Source organism: Ostrinia furnacalis, unplaced genomic scaffold (genome assembly GCF_004193835.3).
Source record: "Ostrinia furnacalis isolate ACB-3 unplaced genomic scaffold, ASM419383v2 OfSCF2998, whole genome shotgun sequence".
Lineage (NCBI taxonomy): Eukaryota > Metazoa > Arthropoda > Insecta > Lepidoptera > Crambidae > Ostrinia > Ostrinia furnacalis.
Window position 1 is genome coordinate 70703 of NW_021133237.1, and position 22969 is coordinate 93671.

Genomic DNA, 22969 nt, shown 5'->3' on the forward strand with positions numbered 1-22969 from the left:
CGCAGAATCGCTAAAATCAAGTGGCAGTGGGCAGGGCACATAGCTCGTAGAGCTGACGGTCGCTGGGGCAGGAAAGTTCTTGAATGGCGACCACGAGCCGGAAGACGTAGCGTGGGCAGGCCTCCCACTAGGTGGACCGACGATCTGGTGCAGGTCGCGGGAGGGGCCTGGATGCGAGCGGCGCAGGACCGGTCTTTGTGGAAGTCCTTGGGGGAGGCCTTTGTCCAGCAGTGGACGTCTTTCGGCTGAAACGAACGAACGAACAATGAAGTCAATATATGTATTTCTGTGCTAGACGATGACTAAATTCTCCATATTTTGATTGAAAAGAGAGACATTCTACAAAATAGATAATTGGGTTGAGTCCATTTGAAAAGTGTTGATTGTTCAACGTTCGTTGAAGCAATCGTTTATTCTACAAAGACCATATTTTGTGTTTGTGTCTAGTATATGCCTAGATATAGGTACATACATATATACATTTTATGTCACATTTTCTATATGTGATCTCAAACAACATTTGGAAACATTGAATTTTCAGATAGATCCAGTTTATTCTGTAACCTATTATTGGTACCGTTTGAAAGAGCTCATAAAGCACTTTCAGGATCAGTAACCAGTTTTTCAATATCTTGTATAGTTTAGAAATAATTGAGTGAGATCACTTAACGTTTCCACCCTGTATATTGAGATGATAAAAATCTTGAAGATGGCGGGGTAAGGTAAATAAAACTTAGTACATTTGGGTTAATAGCATTTTAATAAATCCGATTGCATCTTTATGTGCAATGATCTTTTTGGATGAAAACTGAAAATGGCACGTATCGTAAACATACTTATGTGAATATTCTTCACAGGAAGTGAAGTAGCACCGAGTAGACATATTTTTAAATAACTTCACAAAGTAGTGATTGCTGAAAACCCGTATTCAATTATTATCTTTTATTTGGAAGAACAAGCAAAGGAATGTAAGTAGACGGATCACTAAAATAAAAACTGACGCATCGTTTTTCCAGAGACACTTAATAATTTCACTTAATTAAAACAAACAGAAGAAAATCGACAACTATTAGGTAACACAAAAAAATTAGTACCTATTGAAAAGTTTAAGTGTATTTGTGTTCTATGAAAGACACTTTAGATGGCAATTAGTGCTATTAAAAATTAAAACGATCCTGAAATACGGTTACATATTGAGTTACATAAACGTCAAGTTTAAAATAAACACACAATCTAGGTACATGGACTTAGATTTTATACGGTTTCTAAAACGTCCAAGTAGGATTCTGCACTCAAGAAAAGACTCAAGCCTGTGATTGGTTCTAAATATTAAAATCCAACAAGGGACAAGTTTGATTCTAAGCTTGTGTTTAGAAAATAGATGTTTCTGACGTTTTTCTTGTTAATGGTCTATTCAATGATTGATTTTTTCTTGTAATTAGGTATAATAATAACTTAGATGTCCATAATGTAATTAAATTCTACATACTGGCGGTGCTCTTATAATAAATTCGCGTAATAATATATTCGAAAATAAATATTGGAAATCACTTACTTAAACGTAACTTGTATATCATTGTAACTGGTAACTTTATCATTAACTATTCTATAAAAATATAATTACTTATACTAATATTTATTTATTTGTACTTAATAAAAATGTCATTAATAAAGGCACTCTGATTAAAAGCTCATATCATAAACGTTAAGAATTATAAATATTTATCAAAATACAATTAGTAAGTACACTTGTTTCCTTATTTGATTGTTTTGATTCTACCATTATTCATACAAGTACACAAAGTGGTGCAAGAGTGTACTTAATATTATTATGTACCTACTACGATTAATATTGTTATTTTGTGTATCATCAGGAAATTGATCAAATCAAATTATGCAGATGTAGTCCAGTAACAATGGAAGTACAATGGTAAAGGCTGTACCTACATCCATGAATTCAGGGTGTACCTACCTCCTTTTGTAGCAAAAGTTTTATTCGTAGCATAGTCATTTTTGCACCACTTGGTATATAGTATTAGATAATAATTTCATTAAAATAAATAATGCACTAAACGAAATCTCAAAATAAGCAATAGTAAATTAATACTTAAAGTAAATTGTGTATCTCAGAAGAATAATATTCTGTTTGGAATACCTTTATAGAATCGACATATCACAAATTTAGGTAACCAACATGCTTAAGTACTTAATACATAATAATAATTATACTAATCTTAATGATTATAGTAGCATATTTATATACTTTATACGTATTCAAGCAGTCTAGAGATCAGATTACTATAGATCAATTCTCACGAGCCCTGAATTACCATTTTGTTTTTCATACACAACTTTTTCATTGGGCGTGTACAGTTTTTCTTGTATAGCTGCGAAAGACTGCCCCTTTGTTTCAGGAAGCAAAATTAATATGAATATCACACCTGCTACCGATAATACACCGAAGCCCCAGAAGGCTACATACTCGCCTAAATTATCCTTAACTACTTGAAATAATTTCGTAACAGCAAATGTCATTAGCGCCACACCTATTTGTATCACACAAGTTGCTTTGGACTTGATGTGCGTCGGGAATATTTCCGACGTGATGGCAAAAGGTACTGTCGCTAGACCGATAGTGTACGAAAATATAAATATAGGTATCACAACGATAGGAATGAATTTGAGTCCAACGAGGTATTCGCTGTCCAGATCTTTCACAAAGAAATATGCGCCGATGATGATGTTGGCTAGACCAACGCCGCACGACGAAACAAGCAAAAGGGGCTTTCTTCCAAGCCTGTCCACTAGCTGGGAGGATATAGCTGATGTTAGCAGTTGGACTGAACCAAATAAAATACACGACTCTTCAGCCCCTAATCCACCTTCGGCTGCACCGAAAATTTGCTGCGCGTAGGATATGATTGCCGTGCTACCACAGAATTGCTGGGTGAAGTAAATCCCCAGTAAGATTATCAAGCCTTTTCTGTTGCCTCCTACCGTCACCAAGTCTTTCCATCGACTTTTCTCTTTCATGTTTTCGTTCACTAAGTTGGACATGCTGTCCAATTCCTCTCTGAAGAAATCTTTGCCTCGCAGTTTCTTCAAGGATCTTTCGGCCTCTCCGAGGCGTCCGGATTTTATGAAATAGTACGGAGACTCTGGCATGGCACTGAAGGTGACGACGAAGAGGATGGGTATCGCAATGTTGAAGCTGGCCAGCGCCAGCATTGACACGTAGGGCCCGATGGCATATTGAGATAATATTCCAAACTGAAATAAAAAGATATTATCGTGCGTTAAATATGAATATTAAAAAGTAGATAGGAAATTAAACTTAGGAATTTTCTTCAGTAAATTAGTGTTTATTTACAGTTTAATACAGCATTAAACTTATGGCAAGCGCTATTAAAAGTTGCTCACTCCGCACTAATTTACAGTCGCGTGAATGCTTGCTATTAAACTAGTTAAAAGTTTAACTTAGCTAGATTATTTACTTTATAAGGTTACATTCAAGTTAGATTTCTTTAGCAGTTAAACTTTACAACGCTATCGTACTCGTATTTAATTTTTCCTGCTGATGATTACTTCCAACGTATTTTTAAATGGAGAGACAAATTTTGCAAAGCCTATAGTTTTGATTTCATAAGTATGCGCAAAAACTTATTTTATTTGGTCAAACACTTTTTCTGTTCCCAGCCATAAAGGTGGTAAAAGTTGTGACAAGATGGTGGTGTGTACCATTAATATCCTGAATGTCATTCTAAAAAATAAAAACGGTAATTACCATGGCCTAGTTTAAAACCACTGATTCAATAAAACGCATCATCCCGCATGTGAGCTGTCATTTTAATGATTGTAACTGACATACCTTAGACATAACTGTGATGAGAGTCGCCATGGCGCCCCTAACTTTATCAGAGGCGATTTCCCCCAAGTACATGGGGGCAGCAGTGTAAGCGATGCCGTAGCCCAGCCCTGAGATGAGTCTGGAGACGTAGATGGTGGCCACATTGCTCGCCAGCATCACGAGGATCCAGCCGATGATGTAGGGAATGGCGGCTAGGAGAAGCGTCCGCTTCGTGCCGATCTTGTCTGCGAGGTATGACGCAGGGAGAGGGCTGATAGCTGGAATTAAAGAAAAATAATACTTAGGCATTTATTTTCAAAAGATCATTAGAGAAAAATAATGTTTATTGATTCTCTATAAGTCTATAGTAATGTGCATCGCATTAAGACTGAACTACAAGAAAGTCTAAAAACGCCAAAATTAAAAAAGGTCACAAAAAGCGCTCCCTTCGAAATACTACCAGCTGAGGACAGTAGTTCAGTAAAAATCGGGGAAGGAAAATGTACCATACCGTAAATATTTTCATTACATATTATACTTTGTAAGTGACGTAATGTATTATCAGATAATATTAAGCCTAGTCTGGATTGGAAGTACTGCTTAATATCAGGCATACTAAAGTGATATCAGGCAGGGCCAAATTTGATGTGCCTCCTAAAGCACGCGTCATAAACATCAATATGGAATCTATTGAATAATTAATTATTGTAGTGCGATGTCTAAGTTAAGCTTCAATTTCAGCATAATAATTATACTACGAGTACCTACTTAAGAGCTAGTTAATGAGAGCGAGACACGAATTAACGAATCAATTTCATTCGCGAAGTGTACTTGTAATCCCAACTAATATTATAAATGCGAAAGTAACTCTGTCTGTCCGTCTGTCTGTCTGTCTGTCTGTCTGTTACGCTTTCCCGCTTAAACCTCGCAACCGATTTTGATGAAATTTGGCATAGAGATAGTTTGAGTCCCGGGAAAGAACATAGGATAGTTTTTATCCCGGTTTTTGAAACAGGGACGCGCGCGATAAAGTTTTTCTGTGACAGACAAAATTCCACGCGGGCGAAGCCGCGGGCGGAAAGCTAGTTAATAATAATTGTACTAGAGGTAATTATTACGACTGAAATACTATAGGTACTAATTATGATAATATTTTTTTTTAACTAGTTAAGTCTGAAACGGTTTCAGGCCGCCGAAATACAATTTTGATACTATAAGCTTTGAAAATGAGGCTGTTATATGAAGGCTGGCGACATTAAAAGACACTCGGGGAGGTCCAACCTATCACCTCCAATCTTCAAATATCATCAATAAATTTCCCAGAACACGTGAAAAAAGTAACTGCTGTCTTTACCTGAGACAACGATCATAAGCGAGACGATCCAAGAACTTTGGTCGAGTGAGGTCTGGATCAGTTCTGGCTGGTGCCATCAAAGATAACAGCATTGAAAAGATCCATCCAAATATCAACATCAAAATATTTGTCCATACGTATGGAATGGGATATTTTAGTCACGTTATAAATATCAACTTTATTTACCTGAGACGAGGATCATGAGCGAGACTATCTACGAACTCTGATCGGGCGAGGTCTGGATCGGGGAGTCTGGTGCCATCAGCAGCACTATAGATCGTTTCATCTAGGATGACGCGCCCCACCATTCTTCTGCTAATGTTTAAGTTATAGGTACACGCTAAATTTTATCCATGAGTGCACACGCACACTATAATAAACACGGTCGGATTGCTCGGATCAAACTCACCGCACCCTGCGCTTCCCTCGACCAAAATTTGGCGGGGCGCGTCTTCGTGGATGAAACGATTTATAGCATGGGGACGTCCATTCAAACCTCTGTCTCCAATCTCCTAATACTTCTCCATACATACGTATGGAATGGGATATAAATAATATCAACTTTAATTACCTGAGGCGAGGATCATGAGCGAGACGATCCACGAACTCTGATCGGGCGAGGTCTGGATCGGGGAGTCTGGTGCCATCAACAGCACCAGCATGGGAGACGTCCATCCCACCGTCGTGCCAGCCGCCGCCGTGATCAAGGTAGCTGGAAAATTATAAGAACATGCGTCAAAATAGCCTCGGAATCTGGCGACCACGGGTCGGAAGACGTAGAGTGGGCAGGCCCTCCACTAGGTGGACTGACGATCTAATGAAGGTCGCAGGAAGTGCCTAAATGGGGGCAGCGCAGGACCGGTCGTTGTGGAAATCCTTGGGGGATGCCTTTGTCGGTCATTCGGCTGAAACGAACGAACGAAGACTCTTGTTCTTGAAAAATGCATCAATGTATTTTGATTACAATATATTTGATTACACATAAGGATACTATAAGGTAAATAATGAGAAAACACGTCTCAGTGGTTAACGGCCGAATACTGAAACGCTACTTAAATCTTTCACTCAGCTGACGGGCTCCTAAATTTAAGTATCCTTCAATTTTAAATGGTATTCTCAAACGCCACTCAACGAATTTGAAGCCGTGATCAGCTAAGCAGCTCTCAAATGTTTACATAATGGCAACATTTACCAAAAAAAGTATGTTTTCATTTACACAAATGATAACTTTACGTTTTTTATCCATTACACGCAGCATCGTTTGGTTATATATTGTCTTTTATGGAAATATACTCAATCAACTTAACATAGAACAGTTTATTTTTAGTTTCTATTATAAATAAATCTCGTTTTGTCATATAAAAAAATTAATGCTTGCATTTTTATTTAATTAAAAAAATGGTGTACTTTTTATTGTTGAAATCTATTAAGTGGCGATCTTGGACCGAAACGTAACCACAATTGACATTTATCATTGTTGACAGAGCATCAATCAAATTGACAAATCAACAACTTGGAAATGCTGTTAAGCGATGTCCCCATAGTCCTCAGAAATAGGCATGTTTGTATTGCGATTTCATAGCAGCTATTTTGGTTGTTACTTCGTGCACTATACGATGCACAGTTGGCTGTTAGATGTGGAAGCTAACACCTTGTACACGTTCATAACTTCCCGTTGCGTAGAACAGTAGGGTTATAATAAGTATTTGGTCCACTGGTTGTATGGCGTTTGGTGAGGGGTTTCAAAGAGCTTCCAAATTATGAATCCAGAAACAACACCGTTTCTTTAGAGACGCGGAACCTCGCTCTGAATTGCATGTCATTATAATAATATTTTTCAATAGCGTTCAGCCTTATTGCGTTCCTGTGATTAGATCTAGGTATTTCCTCGAGGCTCGAAAGAAATGATAACGATGACACACATTATTTACCACTATTTAGGTCGATTTAGGTATAAGAATAGGATTTAAGATACCGGGCAAGCACTCTCAAATTTAACAGCTGCTTAAGACGATTTGACAGTTGTTTGAGTAATGCTTAGCGTTGAATGGCGTTTCAGTATGCGAAAATTCATTTGAGTAGCGTTTAAGTGCAACTTAATTTGAGAGGTGCTTAAAAATTGAGAACTGCTCAGATATTGTTTTGAGTATGCGAAATGTAAGTTTAGGAGCTGCTTAACTATTTGAGAAGCCGTCAAATATTTAAATGGCGTTTCAGTATTCGGCCGTAAGTATATTTATAGTCTTAGACCACTGAAAAAATAAGTATAGGCTACTTAGTTTTCCGCACAATGTCCAGACAAGGTTAATCCTTTCCTAGGTGAAAAACAAAACAACAATAGCTTGCTTAAAAGGTTTACTAGAGAGGAAACATTTAAAGCTGGGTGCTTTATTAAGCTCCAAACATCAGCGGTTAAAAAAGGGTTGTAAAGTAAAGATAAAGAAAAAGGTGTATCAATCGTTACTGTGTGACATAGTGAATCAATTTTACAATATGGAGTCTCGTAAGGCAAGTCACAGCGCTTTAGACAGTCTTTATTTCATACTTAATCGAGCGGAAAGAGATCTGATGAAACGAAACGCCCATCCAGGTTCTACAGCTGGTAATTTTGCAAGATTGTAATCTTGCAAAATTATACAGTATTGAAATAGGTATTAAAATAACATTTCTCCTGGTGTTATCTTTTTCGAAATAATATCCTAATATGATCTGAGGTGGAATTGTGTAAAGCAATCGTTATCATTTGACAGTTCATAACGTACGATTATTCTGTCAAACGCTTTGTATAACTGACTTTATCGTACGTTATGAACTGTCAAATGATTACGATTGTTTTACACAATTCGCTACCAGATTTTTCTTAACTGGGACCAAGTAAACTGACACAGAATCTATAGGAACTATTTTATTTCTTGAAATACAAAACCTAAAATACAGAATCTCAAACGTGCTTTCTTCAAAGGTATCGACTTATTTGACTCGCCTTGAGTTTGCATCGTCTCTATAGAAATCATTCGCAACGAATTCAAAGAAAATAAATCTAGACTTGGTTTGGAAAACTAAACTAGAAATATTCTAACTCTGAAAGGAAACCTTTGAGCTGTGTAAGCTTTGTCTGTGAAGTTCTGTAACTTTTCAACACAAATGTAAGAAACACAAGAAGTGTTCGCACCTTTTCAGTTTTTATATTATTCAGCATGCATTTTCGATCGTTTCAGTCAAATGACGTCTACTGCTGGACAAAGGCCTCCCCCAAGGTTTTTCCACAATGAATGGTCGTGCGCTAGGGCAGAAAGTTCTCGAGTGGCGACCACGAGCTGGAAGACGTAGCCTGGGCAGGCCTCCTACTAGGTGGACTGACGATCTGGTAAAGGTCGCGGGAAGAGCCTGGATGCGGGCAGCATGCGTTTTACTTAACGTCTATTACAAAGTTTTTAAGCATTTAGGTATCTACTGCTTGTTATCAAATTAATGTAAACCATTTTAATTTAAGTACTTAGGTACATCTATTCTTACAACCTTTGATTTTTGACCGATTGTTGCCTGTCTTTGTTTAGGATTATCTCCGAAATGCTTGTATAGTGACTGTGAAGAAAACATCGCTTCACGTGGGAAAAGCCACGTGTAGAAGCTAGGTACTTAGTAGGCAAATAAATCTTCAGCTCTAAATTAATTAATTTAAATGCCCCTGATGGTACTGTGCTGTATAATCTTTCCTACCAGCATTAATATTTGCCAACCGCTTATATCAGCGTAGATATCACAACAAATATTCTAAAAATCTTATACAAATTTGCATACTGTGTTCTTTTTTAAATGTAAAATAATATCTATTTTGTATTGTGATTTCTGTTGCACGCTTCATTGAACCACGTTCAAGATTTACCTTTATTTGAACGACGTCTGGTAAACAACATTAATATTGACTCTCCCAGAGTAAACGCATTATAATAATATCGTACAAAACTATTCTTATCTGTTCATAGAATAATAATGTACGTACGTACAGTGTAAGTTTTCCTGCTTAAGTATTTTGTGTACCCAAGAAATACGCAAGTCAATTATTCTAAAAGATAATTTACATACGACTGATAGGTACAATTGAATTCAATAAATACGAATGATATCATGGAAAGTACCGTCACGAATAGTCAGACACATTCAGTGTATTATTAAATAATTTATTCAAGTGGCCATACAAAAAAGTTCTTTAGTTTCGCACGCCAATTATTGACATGTGCATACAAATTCTGATACCGCGCTAGTTGTGGAAAATTTCACAAGATTTTCGTCATCATCAATTTGGCAGTAGAAAGCCAATCTTTGAAGACCCACGTAATGATTAAAAAGGTTTCAAAAGCAGTGTTTTGATAAAACTAGACGAATGGCGAGACAAGACAGTTCACTCCGATAGCGTAATGAGGCGGTGGCTTGACGGAGCGTCAGCTTTTTCGGCAAAACCATTATCTTTTCGCTTTGACACCCGTAATGACGCCAGAGGGACAAGTCGCGATGACGCGCCGGTTTTATTGCTTCTTCATCTAATAGTTCTAATACTACGATATTATGTTTTTATGTGCTGGAATTGTTCTGGGACAACTATTCTACGGAGCAATATTTATCGTTGTAATTTTCAGCTCTAGTGATTTCATAGTGGTGCCGGGAGCTACTTATNGCACAAGATTTACGTTATCTTCAATTTGGCAGTGGAAAGCCAATCTTTTGCAGTGAAGACCAACGTAATGATTGAAAAGGTTTCAAAAGAAGTGTTTTGATAAAACTAGACGAATGGTGAGACAAGACAGTTCACTCCGATAGCGTAATGAGGCGGTGGCTTGACGGAGCGTCAGCTTTTTCGGCAAAACCATTATCTTTTCGCTTTGACACCCGTAATGACGCCAGAGGGACAAGTCGCGATGACGCGCCGGTTTTATTGCTTCTTCATCTAATAGTTCTAATACTACGATATTATGTTTTTATGTGCTGGAATTGTTCTGGGACAACTATTCTACGGAGCAATATTTATCGTTGTAATTTTCAGCTCTAGTGATTTCATAGTGGTGCCGGGAGCTACTTATGACTCGAGTTCAAGTTACTTAATTTTACCTCAATTTTTTACAATTTTGTTGTAAAATAACACCTATGTAGTAGAAAAAAGTAGCTTTAGTATTAAGCTCGATGTGCCGTCGTCCGTATTTGAACTGAATACTGATTGATCGAAAGAAATTAATTCTATTTACGATTTTACGCGGAAACAATGATTTTTATTTCCATCCATTGGTACAGACAAATACCTACCTACGTCCTACACTGTACGCTAATTAGCAAATGTAGCATTGATATCCCATTAATCGAGCATTCGAGCCATGCCATAAAACCATTCATTTCAGTGCCATTGTCCAACATTCTGTAATAGATTTACCGATAGTAGAGCACTTATTAAAACTACCAATAAGAAAATGTAGGTTTAAAAAGTAGCACAGTTATTTTGATTTTTTCTTTTTTGTTATTGTTTAGCTTGTGGACTGTTATGAATAGGGAAATGCGCTTTAGAAATGCGGTGTTTGAAATTTTAATCTTATGGCTTACAGAGGGCATGCGGTAGGTATGAGTGTGGCGTTATTTATTTTGTGCATTTGAAAAGCTTTTACTCTGTTCTCCGTGCCATAGTTTTGATAATCTTGAAAACCAATAAGGCCACATATCACCAGATACAAACATGTTGAGATCAGACAGTTCAGTAAGTCTTTCAGTTTATTTTTTTATTTGAGGTATAAAACATACAGAACTATAAATAAATTCCCATGCACAGTCATACATATTGTGGACATACGCCGGCTGTGTGACAGAGCCTTTGAAGTTTAAATTACATACATCATTGAAACAATGTTGGATGAATTGTTGTGGCTTACGAGTGATAAGGCTGGTCAGTCACAACATTATTAATAAACAACTCAAAAAATATAGATTTTAATTATTGCAATTAAAATCTACATTTGAGTTTTCTACACAGACTGTTTTTGTTTTAAGTTATAAAAATAAGTTAAAGGCAGAATGCAGATTAAAAGAACCTGTAACCTGAATAAACAACATGTTCATGAAAATGACAAAATCAATGACATCTTATTATCCAACGATCGACGAGTAAAGGATTTATTATGAAACTTCAGATTTAGCATTAACCTACATAGATATAGAGGTATTATCAATCAATCAGTGTGCGATTTAGAAGATATTGCCATCGCACACTTGGCGCAACAACGTCAGTACCTCTAGTACGAAAAACTTTCGATTTCGTTTCGTTGCGTATTCAAAGTGTCATCGAAAAATTTTGTATGAAAAATTAAACAGCGCCCCCTATATTATAGCCGCCCTAGGGGGCGCTGTTTAATTTTTCATACAAAATTTTTCGATGACACTTTGAATACGCAACGAAACGAACTCGAAAGTTTTTCCTACTAGAGGTACAGTACCTCTAGTACGAAAAACTTTCGAATTCGTTTCGTTGCGTATTCAAAGTGTCATCGAAAAATTTTGTATGAAAAATTAAACAGCGCCCCCTAATCCCATATATCAATCTTTACCTCCGGACCATTCCGGAGCTCCTCATCATGTCTGTGATCACATCCGGGACTCCAAACAATATTCGGTCATCAACATACATAACTCATATAATACTATATCGTCAACGAACGTTAAGCGTGCGGACCCTACGGGTTCGAGAACTATGTAGACATGACCGAGACACATCTCCGGTCAATAACCAATAGCGGAACCTGGATGCTCATATTGGCTCCTACATATTCTACGAAGATCTTTATCGGTCAAACCGCATAACAACATACGTTGTTCCCTTTGTCATCGGTATGTTACTTGCCCGAGATTCGATCGTCGGTATCTCAATACCTAGTTCAATCTCGTTACCGGCAAGTCTCTTTACTCGTTCGTAATGCATCATCCCGCAACTAACTCATTAGTCACATTGCTTGCAAGGCTTATAGTGATGTGCATTACCGAGAGGGCCCAGAGATACCTCTCCGATACTCGGAGTGACAAATCCTAATCTCGATCTATGCCAACTCAACAAACACCTTCGGAGACACCTGTAGAGCATCTTTATAATCACCCAGTTACGTTGTGACGTTTGATAGCACACAAAGTGTTCCTCCGGTATTCGGGAGTTGCATAATCTCATAGTCATAGGAACATGTATAAGTCATGAAGAAAGCAATAGCAATAAACTAAACGATCAAGTGCTAAGCTAACGGATGGGTCATGTCAATCACATCATTCTCCTAATGATGTGATCCCGTTCATCAAATGACAACTCATGTCTATGGTTAGGAAACTAACCATCTTTGATTAACGAGCTAGTCAAGTAGAGGCATACTAGTGACACTCTGTTTGTCTATGTATTCACACATGTATTAAGTTTCCGGTTAATACAATTCTAGCATGAATAATAAACATTTATCATGATATAAGGAAATAAATAATAACTTTATTATTGCCTCTAGGGCATATTTCCTTCAGTCTCCCACTTGCACTAGAGTCAATAATCTAGNGGAAAATTTCACAAGATTTTCGTCATCATCAATTTGGCAGTAGAAAGCCAATCTTTGAAGACCCACGTAATGATTAAAAAGGTTTCAAAAGCAGTGTTTTGATAAAACTAGACGAATGGCGAGACAAGACAGTTCACTCCGATAGCGTAATGAGGCGGTGGCTTGACGGAGCGTCAGCTTTTTCGGCAAAACCATTATCTTTTCGCTTTGACACCCGTAATGACGCCAGAGGGACAAGTCGCGATGACGCGCCGGTTTTATTGCTTCTTCATCTAATAGTTCTAATACTACGATATTATGTTTTTATGTGCTGGTATAGTTCTGGGACAACTATTCTACGGAGCAATTTTTATCGTTGTAATTTTCAGCTCTAGTGATTTCATTGTGGTGCCGAGCCGGGTGTTAGCTACTTATGACTCGAGTTTAAGTTACTTAATTTTAACTCATGTCCTCAAATTTTTTGTACAATTTTGTTGCAAAATAGCACCTATGTAGAAGAAAAAAGAAGGCTTAGTATTATTAAGCTCGATGTGCCGTCGTCTGTATTTGAACTGAGTACTGATTTTTTATCAAAAGAAATTAATACCATTTACCATTTTACATGAAAAACCTAGGGGGAGGCCTTTGTCCAGCAGTGGACGTCATTTGACTGAAACGAACGAACCATTTTACATGGACACAATGATTTTTATTTCCATCCATTGGTATTTTGGTACACATAAATACCTACTTACAGCAGTACGCTAATTAGCAAATGTAGCATTGATATCCCATTAATCGAGCATTCGAGCCATGCCATAAAACCATTCATTTCACTGCCATTGTCCAACATTCTGTAATAGATTTACCGATAGTAGAGCACTAATTAAAACTACCAATAGGAAAATGTACGTTTAAAAAAGTAGCAGTCATTTTTAATTTTCCCATGGCATACAGCGGGTATGTGGTTGGGTTGGTTAGAGTGTGGTGTTATTTATTCTGTAGGTACATTTGAAAACCTCATGATGCAATTTACTTTTCTTCGTGTCCATAGATTTCCTAATATGGCAACTTCTAGCCTAATGACTTTACTTTGAGTTTAAAAATAGTTTTGATTACCAGGATGTTGAGATCATTAAGACAGTTCAGTAACTCTTTCAGATTATTTTTTTATATCTTGAGGTATAAAATATACAGAACTATGTATGAACTCCTATGCACACCCAATAGGCACATACTATTGTAAGTACACTTCGTCTGTGTGACAGAGCCTTTGAAGTTTGAATTATTAATTCATGAACGTCATACATCATTGAAACAATGTTGCATGAATTGTTGTGGCTTACGAGTGATAAGGCTGGTCAGTACCCACAACATCCTACTAATATTATAAAAGACTGTTTTTGTTTTAATTTATACAAATAAATAAAAGACAGAAAGCATCTTTAAGAATTGAAAGAACTGAATGAAAAAAGGTTGATGAAAATACAGTGTGAGTCACGTTAAAGTGTACATATAAAAATAGATGAAACTAGACCTATTTTTATCGACAAAAAAGAGGTCAAAAATTTTTTGAGATTTTTTTTTATTTTTTTATAGAATTTTTTTTCTTCCAATTACTTATTGTAAAGAAAACGTAATAACTTTTAAACCAAGCGGTATATCCTGATAAAATCAAAACAGTAATAATGCTAAATAACAGGCGATACTAAAAAAGTACATAAAATACACAAAAAAGGCCAACAAATAATAAAAAATGAAACTCTTTGAAAAAAATCTGCTTTTAAATTCGTGTTTTTTTGGTTATTTGATAAATTTCTCCAAAAAATGCCCCTATAACCTGTGGTTTTTATTACTTTGTATTATTCTCTATCGTATTACCTTCGTAAAACCAAAAATCGCATGTCTCTATCCCTATCACAACATTTGCTATGATCGTTTGAACAAAGGCCTGCCACAACATTATTCTCCGCTACAGGTAGAGACAATTTTAATTTTAACTAATATGCTTATTTTACTTCGAAATCTTTGGTTTTTATTTGAAATCTAACTTGTCTTTATCAAAATTACAAATCTAGAGCCATTTTCAGTTTCGTTGTTAACGAAGCGTTGAATGGCGCGCCCAGAGAGGCTTAGTTCAAACGATCATAGCAAATGTTGTGATAGGGATAGAGACATGCGATTTTTGGTTTTACAAAGATAATACGATAGAGAATAATACAAAGTAATAAAAACCACCTATTATAGGGGCATTTTTTTGAGAAATTTATCAAATAACCAAAAAAATACGAATTTTTAAGCAGATTGTTTTCAAAAAGTATCATTTTTTATTATTTGTTGGCACATTCTGGGTATTTTATGTATTTTTTTAGTATCGTCTGTTATTTAGCATTATTACTGTTTTTATTTTATCAGGATATACCTCTTAGTTTAAAAGTTATTACGTTTTCTTTACGAGAAGTAATTGGAAGAAAAAAAATCTATAAAAAAATAAAAAAAATTCTCAAAAATTTTTTGACCTCTTTTTTGTCGATAAAAATAGGTATAGTTTCACATATTTTCATATGTACACTTTAACGTGACTCACACTGTATATGGAATCAATGACATCTTTCCAACCAACTACTTATTAATGAGTAACTAAAGATACTTCAGTTTCAGTAATACCCTAGATCAGTGGTTCTTAACCTTTAAGTCACGAGGGACCATTTTACCAAATTTCTGTCTTGTCAGGGACCACTTTTTTTTTTCAAAATCCTATAAATGGAGAAGTCGATTTCTCGCCCACTGTGACTGTGCGCCGTTTGCGTTGTGTTGACTCGACTCATCACGTCATGTCACTTGTTTATTACGGGTGCCCTCTCAGACGCATAACATTTTTCATCATAATTTAGTTTGGCATAACAGTATTTGCATAAAGTTTTTTCGCATAAACTTTGATATGCATAGTTTTCTAAATGCATAATGGTTTCTTAGGCATAATAATAACTTTCTCTAATTTTCAATACCATAATTTAAATAATCATAAATGTAAAGAACATAATTTTTATATACATAAAGTTTGTTTTTAATAAAATACTATAAACATAATTTAATTATTTATAACATTTAAAGTCATAAATCTATCTAAATATATAAAAGGAGAAACTGACTGACTGACTGACAGATCAACGCACAGCCTAAACGGCTAAACGTAGGCACTTGAAATTTGGAAGGGACGTAGCTTAGGTACCGTAGAGGTGCACTAAGAAAGAAATTCCCGCAATTCCCACGGGAACGGGAATTAGCGGGAAAAACGGGATTCACGCGTACGAAGTCGCGGGCGGCCGCTAGTATTGTCTATAAGAGCAACCAACATTGAAGAGTAAATAATTATGTATTTGTGATGTTGCGAACGATCCTCCTTCCACCTTTATACTCTTTCGGCCTATAGATTTGCAAAAACTAAATTCTCTGTATCCTTGTCATTTTTATTCTTAATTTTTGACTTGTCTCTTAGAAAACTTAAGCTCGTGAAAATACATTCTGTTTGATCTCGAAAATAACGCACATATTATACAGTCCACATTTCTTTTACAACATTAAGCTTGCCTGGTCTGAAATTATGTTGATCCCGACTGGCCGTGGTCTCTTCCACGTGGTACTAGTCTGCCCTATACTAGAGTGTAATTTAAAAGCCGGAGGCGCGGAGGGAGTGCGGTCCTCGCTCGCTGTAACATATATCCGGCAGCCGTGCGAGCTGGAGCGGCTGAGGCTGGTCGCCGAAGGCGACCAGCAAGCCGAAGCTGCGGAAGCGAGCATGGCATGCCGGGTATATGTTACGCCAGAGCGGAAGGACCGCACTTCCCGCAGCGCCGGAGATAAGGCAATCCTAATGCTTGCTTGCATGCTTGCTTACTTGCTTGCATGCATGCTTCCTTGCTGCTTGCTTGCATGCTTGCTGCTTGATTGCGTGCTTGCTGCTTGCTTGCATGCTTGCTTGCTGCTTGCTTGCTGCTTGCTTGCAGGCTCGCTTGTTTGCATCCTTGCTTGCATGCATGCTTCCTTGCAGCTTGCTTGCATGCTTGCTGTTTGATTGCATGCTTGCTGCTTGCTTGCATGCTTGTTTGCATGCTTGCTTGTCTATTTATATTTGTTAACTTATATTTTATATGTATAACATTTTTATATTTCATATTTGTTAAAATTATGGTATTTTATGTATTATGAATGGTAATATTTATGGCATTGGTTTAGATGCCAATAAATGTTATGCCTAGAAATCGTTATTAAAAAAACAAGAATACAGATAAAATATATACTAAAATATTATTATAATAAAAGTGGTTATGGCAAAAAAAAAATATGCCTTATGATTTATTCTTTATGAACGTTATGCGAAATGATGAGTATGCCAAAAAACTTTATGCACTCTTAAATTATGACAATATTTTTTATGCAACCGAATATGGACCCGTTTATTACGATGTCTTCGTGGACAACTTGGAATGCCTCCAAGGACCACCAGTGGTCCGCGGACCACCGGTTAAGAACCACTGCCCTAGATCTATATCTAGGGTATCACTTTTATCGACTGATACCCCTATAGGTATCCTCAGACAATAAGTGTGCGGTATAGAAGATATTGCTTAGCGTTAATGCATATCGCACACTTAAAGCGCAACAACGTCAGAAGTGCAAAATATTTTTTTTGTGTGTGAAGGGAAAATGTCACTGAATTATTAAAGTTACGAACTAAATATTATATGTAATTGAAATATAAAAATAGATGGACAATTTATACAAAGCTTTTAGAACAGTTTGAATTATAATACTTTTTATTTAACTAGAATAAAAAAAGGTCCAGACAAAATTCCAATCAATCAGCGTCAGCCCAAGTTCAATAATTGGGTTCATCTATTAAGGTCAGAAAGAGCATTGACCGCAATGTAAAGACAATAATAGCATATCAAGGTACATGGTGGCACCGTATTTAGTTGCATTAAGGTTGATTTTGCAACAAAAATTGTATAGTCTGATGTGCTGACAACTGACTAAAGTTGATAAAATAATTAAAATTGATTAGGCAATTAGATTTTTTCAAGTTATTTAAGAATAACTAACATTGTTTGTAAATACCCGACTTTAAGAATAACCTCATCTTATCTCTGTTAAAAATAAAAATTCCCTACTATCTTAATTTAGAACTCCTAATTAAACATTTAAAAACATCTGTATTGTATCTTGGTATTATCAAATTAAACTGTTTCTACGGAACTAGTAACTTAATTTTGAATATTAAAAAAAAATGGGTGGCATTTAAGTTAGCTGCTAGTTTAATAGGTCACTAAACTAGTTCATTGGACAAAAAACCTTTCCTTATGATAGTACCAAATTAGCAAATTAAATCATTCATGGAACAATTATACAAATAATACTAAGGTTCTGTAGAAATCTTAGAACTTTAATGGACTAGCTTATCGCTTCATCCGCGTGAAATTCAGTTTGTCACAGATTGTTATAAATTAATTATGTACAGCCTGGGGCAGAAAAGTTCTCGAGTGGCGACCACGGGCCGGAAGACGTAGCATGGGCAGGCCTCCCACTAGGTGAACCGACGATCTGGTGAAGGTCGCGTGAAGAACCTGGATGCGGGCAGCGCCGGACCGGTCGTTATGGAAATCCTTGGGGAGGCCTTTGTCCAGCAGTGGACGTCATTTGGCTGAAACGAACGAACGAACGATGTACAGCTTATAAATGTTATTATTATTTGTACAATACAATAATATTGTAAAGTTTCATCAAAACTAGTAGGATTACATTAAAGAAAAATTTCTTTAAAGAACTTCGCTAAGTGACGTTTAAGATTAATAGTTGTTTCATATTTAAGGTAAGGATCTCTATCTTTTTATTATCAAGTTTTATTTCGTATTAAACACCTGGTGGAACATTAACCCAACTGGTCGTGTGATTGAGCATCTTAACAATGTTTATCAATAAAGTAGGTGTTGCATAAGATTACATTTATTTTATACTATAAGTTTAAAAATAGATTGGGTTGATTCACTGTATTTCTCAACCAAAACATTGAAAACGTGTCCGTAGAAATTAGTTTTTGTGATCTGTGGTAGAAATATAAAAAAAACATGTAGAACCGCAAGATCATGTAGGTAAGTATACCTACTTCATTTATTTATGGTTGGCTGTCGTCCGTCGTACTATTGTTATAATAATTCAGTAAAATTGTAATGCGCGAAAAAATAATCAGGAATTAAAAAAATCATTTGTCTAAGCAAATCGAAAACAGACCCCCATGAACACTTGTTTAAATTGACATTTAGTATGAAAATGACATTTTAAGCTAGTGTATAACGACCGTCTAGCTTTTTTGTGGTAAGGCCCATAATGTTAAATTCAAAACTGACACAAAAACACTCTAAGGCTGAGTTGCACCACCTAACTTTAACCATAACTTTATCGATAACCAGTGCTTTTTGTATAGAACTTGACAGATTTTTGACGTTTGTCAAAGTTAAAGTAAGATTGTGCAACCCAGCCTTAAAACGTCAAAAATCTGTCAAATTCTATACAAAAAGCACTGGTTATCGATAAAGTTATCGTTAAAGTTAGGTGGTGTAACTCAGCCTAAGAGGTGACAACAAAAAAAAACAGTAAATATACTTTTGCGTTTGATATTAGAATAGACAAATATAGATTGATCTAGTTTTTGTAATTAGTGAACTACACTCGCGNGCAGTGGACGTCATTTGGCTGAAACGAACGAACGAACGATGTACAGTACCTCTAGTACGAAAAACTTTCGAGTTCGTTTCGTTGCGTATTCAAAGTGTCATCGAAAAATTTTGTATGAAAAATTAAACAGCGCCCCCTAGGGCGGCTATAATATAGGGGGCGCTGTTTAATTTTTCATACAAAATTTTTCGATGACACTTTGAATACGCAACGAAACGAACTCGAAAGTTTTTCCTACTAGAGGTACAGCTTATAAATGTTATTCTTATTTGTACAATACAATAATATTGTAAAGTTTCATCAAAACTAGTAGGATTACATTATTGAAAAATTTATTTAAAGAACTTCTCTAAGTGACGTTTAAGATTAATAGTTGTTTTCATATTTAAGGTAAGGATCTCTATCTTTTTTTTTTATTAATTAGCTTAATGCATTGATGAGAGACGATTATTTAATTAATCTGTTTTTCTGGACATACATAACTACAATACAAAGTTGCAATGGATCGAACAACATCTTGCTACTTAACAGAGTGACTAGATATAAGTTGCACTGCGAGTAATGTGACTGCGACCAAAACATTGAAAACGTGTCCGTAGAAATTAGTTTTTGTGATCTGTGGTAGAAATATAAAAAAAAAAACACGTAGAACCCCAAGATCATGTAGGTAAGTATACCTAAGTACATCATTTATTTATGGTTGGCTGTCGTCCGTCGTACCATTGTTATTATAATTCAGTAAAATTGTTATGCGCGAAAAAACAATCAGGAATTAAAAAAATAATTTGTCTGAGTAAATCGAAAACAGACCCCCTGAACACTTGTTTAAATTGACATTTAGTATGGATTTATCATTTTAAGCTAGTGTTTAACGACCGTCTAGCTTTTTTGTGTTAAGGCCCATAACGTTAAATTCAAAACTGACACAAAAACACACTGGTGACAAAAAAAGAAACCGAGTAAATATATTTTTGCATTTGAAATTAGAATAGACAAGTATAGATTAATCTAGTTTTTGTCATAGTGCACTAGATCTAGTTCTATTTATCTTAGAAACTATTTGGTAAAGTAATATTACTTATCTTCACAGAATACCTAACTAATATATCTATCTTTACGATTCAGATATGGATGGATATCTATGTATGATCGATATAATTTAACTGATAGATCTCTAGGTTAATTTGTAGATAAATTATCCTAGTTGACATTAATTAGCTTATGCATTGATGAGAGACGATTATTTAATTAATCTGTTTTTCTGGACATAACTACAATACAAAGTTGCAATGGATCGAACAACATCTTGCTACTTAACAGAGTGACTAGATATCAGTTGCACTGCGAGTAATATTATAACCTTAATTAATCGGTTAATAATTTAAACATTGATCATGTTTGTTTTATTTTTATTAATTATGTTTGTTTTTTATTTGTTTTTGTTTTATTTATAAAAAATAACATTACACCTACTTAAATCAAGTTTAATTTGATTAGTGAGCAACCTCAATGTGATGTATCAAACAGAAATAAAAAATGCAGAAATGACATCTCTGCTAAATCAAAGTGAAGCATTGCTTAGAAAAACTAGTCACGCATCCCAACTTATTTTTTTTAACGCATTATCGAACTTTTTTGCATTGTGCTGGTTCCTTACTTGGCTGATTCAGTTGAACATGATTGTATGCAAATAATATAAGTACATGTCCTGATTGAAGGTCGCTTCGTCGGCTTCCCGCAACTGATTAGCCGAGTTAAAAGCCAATTGGTAATTGGTACGGCATCTTGGGATTTGATACGTCTTATTGCATAATAGAAAAGGTAGCAATTACAATGTTATGTCCCTCAATCAATCAATGTATTAGTAGCATTAGTTTGAACTTTGTTGCCGCATGTTAAAGTTCAAAAAACAATGAGACATTTGTACTTGCTTATCCGATTAAGGGTTAAGATGTTGATATGGATCCTTCGAAATTACTGGTGGTGTTTGCCTACGTTAATGATATACCTAGTTAAGCAAGGCACAGTAACTTTAAAAGACTCTATCATAATCCTGTTAATTTGATTATTTTCGGTAAAAGTGTTTTTAAATAAATAAATCTTAATGGAGAGATAGTAATAATAAAACATAAATAAACCACCAACCATTTTATTTACAGGTGTAAGTATTTTAAGGTGCACTGATTTGGAACTAAGCGTACTTTGAACGACTTTTTATCATCAATTTTGTGATCAAAGTCCACTGAGTTAAAATATGTAGTTTTGATAGCTTCTAAAAGAGCACGCATTATTATCCAGCTATCAACTGCCAACAACTTCTTGCGGTCGTCTGTCTATCGAGTAGAGGTCAGTGGCATTAAAGTCATTTGTCATCATTTTTATATTCAGTAACAAAAATAAAATTCACTAGAATAAAAGTGAAATTATCCATTTCATTAAATATCTATTGTGATTCAGACAACTCAATGGGTCGGAAAAATAACTTGATTTAAAACTAATTTGACCAGACAAGCGCACTGAGTGCAAAGAATAAGGGTGGGTGCGTTAGAAAATCTTGAATATCTTAAAAAAATCCAGCTTTATGAAATATAAACTGAATTTTAAATACAAGGTTTTTAATTTAAATAATTGATTTTTTTTAAATGCGTAGTTTTTCCAGTATGATTGGTCTCGTAAAGTTAAGTAAGGTACTTTTGAAGATATAGAATATTTTCTAACCGACCCTTTTTCTTTGCGGTCCAGTGTGAATTCGTATCGTAATTTTCTTTTGGGAAAAATTAATTAAAGTATGAGGTCTATGTCCCAATTTATCTTTCAATAGAAGTAGGTTTTAGTATGATTAAAAAGAGTGGTCAATTAAAATTCAGGGATTTACTTATTTAATTTATTTGAAAAGATTTACTTATTTAATTTATCAGAAAGAAAAAGGACGAACCTATCCTTTGCGGCCACGCTCTTTTGGCATTATGCTAATAATTATCCNAACTATTTGTTCATTGTCTACTAAATGACTCGACTTCGGAATAACAACGAAGTTTCGGCAAGTATCGCCAAAAATTAAGTTATTTCGTCGTTTATTTTTTATTTACTGTCCAGTATTTACAGAGTTTATAGGTTTTATTTTTGATGGCACTCAATAACTGTAAAATTCCAACGTTCAATACTTTTATTTCTCTACTGTGACAATTGACCTCGTAAATAATTTATAAAATCGCGCTCGGTTTAAAAAAGGGAATAAAATATTTATAAAATTCCTTTGGTATGAAATAATTGGTTCATATGTATCTAACCTAGGTTATAAAACTACTGCTCATATGGTTTCTAATTGTTTATCTCTGATTTAAGGTCGATCAAGTAATAACACTCAACGAGCAATAATCGAGAAATTTCTAAATGCGCACTGAGACCTAGTTGTCATAGACATAAAATCTAGGCCATGTCGGTGAGATTTACTGTTTTTACTTGATTGTAGCATGTTCTAATAGGTATAAG

At 35.4% G+C, this 22969-nt stretch overlaps 1 protein-coding gene across 2 annotated transcripts in view; it reads right to left on the minus strand.

The window, feature by feature from the left end:
- Positions 1-1441: 1441 nt before the first annotated feature.
- LOC114356913 (facilitated trehalose transporter Tret1) overlaps positions 1442-22969 on the minus strand; it is a 29491-nt gene continuing 7963 nt past the window's right edge. For both annotated transcript variants that reach the window (XM_028310301.1, XM_028310302.1), the window contains exons 2-4: positions 5773-5913; positions 3869-4125; positions 1442-3270 (exon numbers count right to left, since the gene is read on the minus strand). In XM_028310301.1, the coding sequence (XP_028166102.1) occupies positions 2299-3270; positions 3869-4125; positions 5773-5913 (1370 nt within the window). In that variant the 3' untranslated portion in view covers positions 1442-2298. The remainder of the gene's footprint in view (positions 3271-3868; positions 4126-5772; positions 5914-22969) is intronic.